The sequence below is a fragment of the Grampus griseus genome, assembly GCF_964374135.1.
Source record: "Grampus griseus genome assembly, chromosome: 19".
NCBI lineage: Eukaryota > Metazoa > Chordata > Mammalia > Artiodactyla > Delphinidae > Grampus > Grampus griseus.
Genome location: NC_139013.1, coordinates 41,391,695 through 41,397,694, shown reverse-complemented (window position 1 = coordinate 41,397,694; position 6,000 = coordinate 41,391,695). Strand labels below are relative to the sequence as shown.

Below are 6,000 nucleotides of genomic sequence, written 5' to 3'. Positions count from 1 at the left end.
ATTACAGATAACAACATATTATTACCTTGAACTGGCTTCTCTTTACCAGATGGTTTCAGTAAAAACAGAACTCCAAACCTGTCTACCTGGTTGCCACTTCACATCCATTAATACAGCAAAAGTCTTGATTTCTGCCTCTCAGGATTATCAAACGCGCAACTCACGTCAAGGAAAGAGCAGCAGTAAGAATCCTGAAAACTGCAGAACCCCCCATCCAGTTACACTAAACCCAGTAGTAGCATAGATACAGGTGACTTTTATGCTTCTCAAATTCTTTTCTTCCAGAACACCTGAGAATTACAGGACCAACATTTCTACTTAAAAAAAAAAAAAAAAAATTTTTTTTTTTTAAATAACTGTAGGGATTTCCCTGGTGGCAAAGTTGTTAAGAATCCGCCTGTCAATGTAGGGGACACGGGTTCTAGCCCTGGTCCAGGACTATCCCACATGCTGTGGAGCAACTAAGCCCGTGTGCTACAACTATGGAGCCTGCACTATAGAGCCCACGAGCCACAACTACTGAGCCCACGTGTCACAACTACTGAAGCTCGCGCGCCTAGAGCCGGTGCTCTGCAACAAAAGAAGCCACCGCAATGAGAAGCCTGTGCACTGCAACGAACAGTAGCTCCCACTCGCCACAACTAGAGAAAGCCTGCACACAGCAACGAAGACCCAACGCAGCCAAAAAATAAAATATAAGAGCAAAGCTAAATAAATGTAAAAAAAAAAAATAACTGTAGTCAGGGAGAGAAAAGGAAAACAGTATCTTTATTGTGTGTAGTTCTAACAAACATTCACTGTGTGCACATTCCAGCAGAAAGAGACAAAGATCTTTGTTCAAAATATGCTGAAATAAAATAGGTAAACAAACTTCATTACTGAATACACAAAAGGAATGTTAATATTACTTGCTCAGAGGGTGAAGTCAAAAGGAAATTAAATAATCATAATAATGTTTTGCCTAAATAGCAAATGTAGAATATAGGTGTAGGCACAAAGCAGCTCCTAAAATTCATGAGTGGGATGCTAGATGTAGGATAGGTGACTTGACAAATACCTCTCTGCTTCTTGAAACTTCCCTTTGAGATCACCCCCACAAATTCTAAACCCAAGCTCTTCCAGGGCACAACCATCAAATGTGACTAAACTTCCCATTACTTCTGTGGTATTTGGCAAAAGAACGAGATGGTTAAAAAAAGAAAAGAAAAAAAAAAAAGATCAATCTCCTGTTCAGACATGTCTGAATCCATTCCTCCTGGAGAAGGAAGTAATGAACATTAAAGTTCTGCATTTCTAAAATGGAATTTAATCAGATAGGCATCAGTTAAGATTTTAAGCATGAGATACTATGTAAGTAATGATATATCTGGCCTGTAAAGCATTTTTCACTGCTTCACTTGGGAACTGAGTATATACTCAACAATATTCTTATTTCACAACATGTGGATTTGTGACAACGGTTGAAAGAACTTTACGGCTCAAATTATAGGTTCCAATGCATTTTTGTTGCTGCTTAAGTGGTCAAATTAGAACTAAACACAGTATAAACTTTATCCATACCACGTTCCTGTCTTTACAAATGTAAGTCATTTGGAAACCAAAACCAATTCCTGAGAGACAGGGGCAGGAAATTTTGGGACCCAGCACTAACATCCCTATTTTGGGGGCACTAATTTCCCCTCATCTCCTCCTCTTGTGCTCTCCAGCCATTATGTGTACAGTATGGTGAGCAGCAGCAGTGAGCCTTCCTTGGGAATAAACAACCAAACACCCCAGAGACATCCTAGGAGGCCCGGCTGGCCAACAGGGACTGGCTCCACTGTCTCTCCAGAGGGGTTTTCACGACCCACCAATGTCGAAACTGTTTCGAGAATTCCTGTCTACTTCTTAAAACAAAAGTGCTTTTTGATGGATTCGGTTAACATACTATATTACTTTATTGTTTAGAAAAAAACCTCTGCAAACTCACACAAGCTCTACCTGGTTGTTTATGTAGGCAGCAGAATAATAGTAAATGGACCCAAAAGTGGTTTTTATAATACAAAGTGACATGATATTAGCAGGAGATCAAAAGAAGCCCTGGGTATTGGATGGATTTCATGGATGGTTGAGACAAAGTCTGAAAATCTTTTCCTCTGGCTCTGAACAAAAACAAGTCCAGATATAAACAGGAAAAGACAACCAATATGCAATAGAAAAACATACCTTTTGCATTGGTCTTTACCCTAAAAATATCAAAAAAACACAAATTTTACTTAAGAATATCGTTCTTTAACATTTCTTCTAAGCCAGATGTTTTTCATTCAATTTTGGGGACTGCCAACGCACTTTTAATTGACCCAAGTTATCTTCTGGCTTAGTTTTAGCTTGAATGTTCCCTTTCCAGCTCCTCAATACTCCTTTGTTCTTCTTTTCTACCCCAGTGTGGGCCCATGTGATCATGCAACTTAATGATTACAGCAATTATATATCAATTCTTATTCAAGGCAACCCTTCCTTGCCTTCCTGGAGGAGCATCAAGTCACACCACCTCTGTTACACAATAACCAAAGATTTTTCTTTCAAAAAATTGTCTTACACTGGCATCTTATAATACATACAAAACATTTTCTAAAGATATAAGTTTTAGGGACTTCCCTGGCGGTCCAGTGGTTGAGGCTTCACCTTCCAATGCAGGGGGTGCAGGTTTGATCCCTGGTCGGGGAGCCAAGATCCCACATGCCTTGTGGCCAAAAAACCAAAACATAAAACAGAAGCAATATTGTAACAAATTCAATAAAGACTTTAAAAGATGGGCCACATCAAAAAAAAAAAAAAAGATATGTTTAAAAAATTTACCCATATCCCTGACATATAAAAGTCAGCCAGAAAGCCCCTAAAATTTCTCCATAATGTCATAACCAAGTGTGCGATTAGCAGGTTAACATGATTTTTACAAATTGTGAATTCACTCAACTGCTAAATCACAGGATACAAGACCTGGGTTGAACTTTTTCTTAAATAGTTTGCATGGGCAGACACTGGTGTGCTGTGTAGCTTCCTGTCCTGTCAAGTGCCTGGCAAGCAGGAATAGGGGAGGATACAGAGCAGTGCCCATGGTCCCTCCTGGACCACGCTGCTTCCTGCTGCATGTGACGATGGCTCAGAGTAGACTGGTCATCCTCAAAGGATGGGAAGAAAAATCACCACAGTTGTCGGCAGAAAACTCCCAGTGGACGGCCTCCTCAGGTGCTTCCACGGGGGGGAAAAAAGCAGTCAGATACACCAGAGAAAGTCCGAACCAAGGAGAAACAGTAACATAACTCTAAATAATAACCTTCTCCTCAATGAAACAGTCATCTGAGAAAAAAAAAAAAAAACTACCAGTTTTTTATTCTCAATGGAAAAAACAACAAAACTACAAATTGGAGCCATGGAGGTAAAATACACATGAAATGGAAAACATTCTCTTGTCCCGATCTACCCCCTCTGAATGCCGCTTTACCACGGGGGTTATTTTACTGGGGCAAACAGAAGATTAAATACTGTACCTTTGATCAATCTGGAGTCTCTTCTGTAAAAAGGGGAATAAAAAATTGCCAGTTGATAAACAAAAAGAGAGCAAAATCCTTCAACAAAACTGTAAAGCTCTAAACACATACTTATAAATTTATATTTTACCAATACAAGATGGTAAGGGATTTAAAAAAAAAAAAGAAAAGAAAAAAGATGGCTAGGAACTGGTGCCAAAGTAAAGGATAAAGTTTTTGGTGCTTTTTCTAAACTCCTGTCCTAAAAGTAGTGTTTTTCAATATTTTTCAAAAGAAAGATTACTGTGAATTCACTCTATCACCCCAATTCATCTCTTCCTCTCCCTGTTTCTCTCTACTCCCCATAAACAAATGGGAAGCAGAGTTCTGCCCAGCACCATTTGGTGGCCTTAGGAGGTGGCAAGGGCTCCCTGCTACACTCAGTTTTAACAAATAAAAACAAGGAACAAGATCATTCTGCAGTTGTGTTTTAAGTCGCAGGTGTGCAACCTGACTTCATGAATTAAACCTCTTATGATAATTAAGTCATAATTTTTAAAATAATATTTACTTAGAAGAAAAAGGGAAAAAGAAAAGCTTCAAAACCAGAGTGTGATGCCCTGTTAAGTATGTCTAATGTGCATTCAAAGTATTGGGAAGCAGGCAATTTTACCAAAGGGCAATGTCACTAGAATCCGTAGACTATAAATATAAAAGAAAGTTCTGAAACATAAAGGTGCTCATGGAAAAGAGTAAAGAGAGGAAACAAAGGCAGGGACACAATGAGCAGGTGCTTTGAGAGTAAGGCTCTGAGAAATGACTTGGACACTGGCCCCAGGGCTGAGGCGGATGTCTGGCCAACAGTCTGGGGTCCGAGGGAGAAGAATACAATTGGCAGGATTCGAGAAGAGGGCACCGCTGCAGCCTCCAAACAAGTGTCCAGTTCTCACTCCCAAGTAGATGTGCTTTCCAGACTTCAACAAGGTCTCCTCAGGAGGACTTGCTCTCCGCCATGTAGTAACGATACAGAAAACCTAAGAGAATAGCACCTACGATGGGGAAGATCCAATACGACCAGTAGCTAGACGTTTGGGGGGGAGGGTAGGGGGGAGAAGCAATAAAATTGTGAACATTTCATATCAAATGTACCCTATCTTTCAACATTCACATTTTAATATTTTAAACATTTTCACATTTTAATATTTTTATAGCAAAGAATTTTATTTGGGGAAATAAAAAAATCCAAAGATCTGGATTGAAGTTAAACAATAATTTTAAAAGGATTAAAAATGGAATGTATGGTGTAATACCAAAAATATATATACATACACACCTCAGTATATATATTTTCACAAAGACATAAAGTGGTTATTTCTGGGTTACAGGATTATGGAGAGTTTAAATTTTTCTTTATGCTTTTTCACATATTCTACAATTAACATCTTTGAGCATGAAAAAGTACCATTTTATGTATATAATTATAAATTTAGAACCAATGATACAACTGTTGAATATTATATCTGCCCCACATGTATTTTTAAAATTTAATCCTCACAACAATCCTATGAAATAGGTATTATTATTCTCATTTTATATATGAAATACAAGCTTTGCACCCAAAATCACAAAGGGAAGTTGGTCAAGCAGTCTGATTCCTATCCTGATTCCCATCCTCTTAATCCCTACTTAAGTTCAGACACTAATAAGGACACACACACATGCACACACACAACATACTGATAGTTCTAATAAAGTTAAATAAATGGTAGTTGGCTTAAAAAGTCCTGTAAAAAACTTTCCTCAGAGTTTCAGGACAGTCATTATTCTCCTTAAAATAATCCTTCCTGGGGATTCCCTTGACAGTCCAGCAGTTAAGACTGCGCTTTCACTGCGGTGGCCCAGGTTCAATCCCTGGTTGGAGAACTAAGATCCCGCAAGCCACACAGCTGAAAAGATCCTTCTTCTCTAACAGAGCTTACTAGCTCTGCTAGTTTTAAGGTATAATTCTTCCATGATCCAAATGACCTGGCTGCCCCTCCACTTATGACATATGCAGTCTAGGTATTAAAAGGCTTTGAAGCCCAAAAAGCCAGCTGAGGTTCAATAATAAAAATGATTCTCTTTGCCTAAACATGCCTAGCACTTTGTACATTTAAGTATGGCAGAAAGCTGTTCTGGACAAGTTTAGAACGTCAGCCAGGTAGCTTTGTTTAAAGACACAAGCAAGTTGGTCAGTAGGTACAACAGCAATATGGCACAGGGAAACTTAAAAAGTAATCTCCCCAGGCGAGTAATGAATTCAGATATCTTCCAGAGCAGCCACAAGGGACAAAAGAGTTCAAAACACGGAAGATAAAGTCTTCAGTGCACAAGACTGAGAATGGTTGACCACCAATCCTCATATAATCCTTTGTAACTTTACGGCCACTGAGAACAGAACCAGAGGAAATGCACCTATACTGCACCAAAGGAGATACAGATTCAACAACTT

At 38.9% G+C, this 6,000-nt stretch overlaps 1 protein-coding gene across 1 annotated transcript in view; it reads right to left on the bottom strand.

Annotated features, from left to right (window-relative positions):
- Positions 1 to 747: 747 nt before the first annotated feature.
- Positions 748 to 6,000, bottom strand: part of CYB5B (cytochrome b5 type B) — a 32,467-nt gene continuing 27,214 nt past the window's right edge. The window contains exon 5 of the mRNA XM_082677106.1: positions 748 to 4,590. Coding sequence (XP_082533232.1) covers positions 4,500 to 4,590 — 91 coding nt within the window. The 3' untranslated portion in view covers positions 748 to 4,499. The remainder of the gene's footprint in view (positions 4,591 to 6,000) is intronic.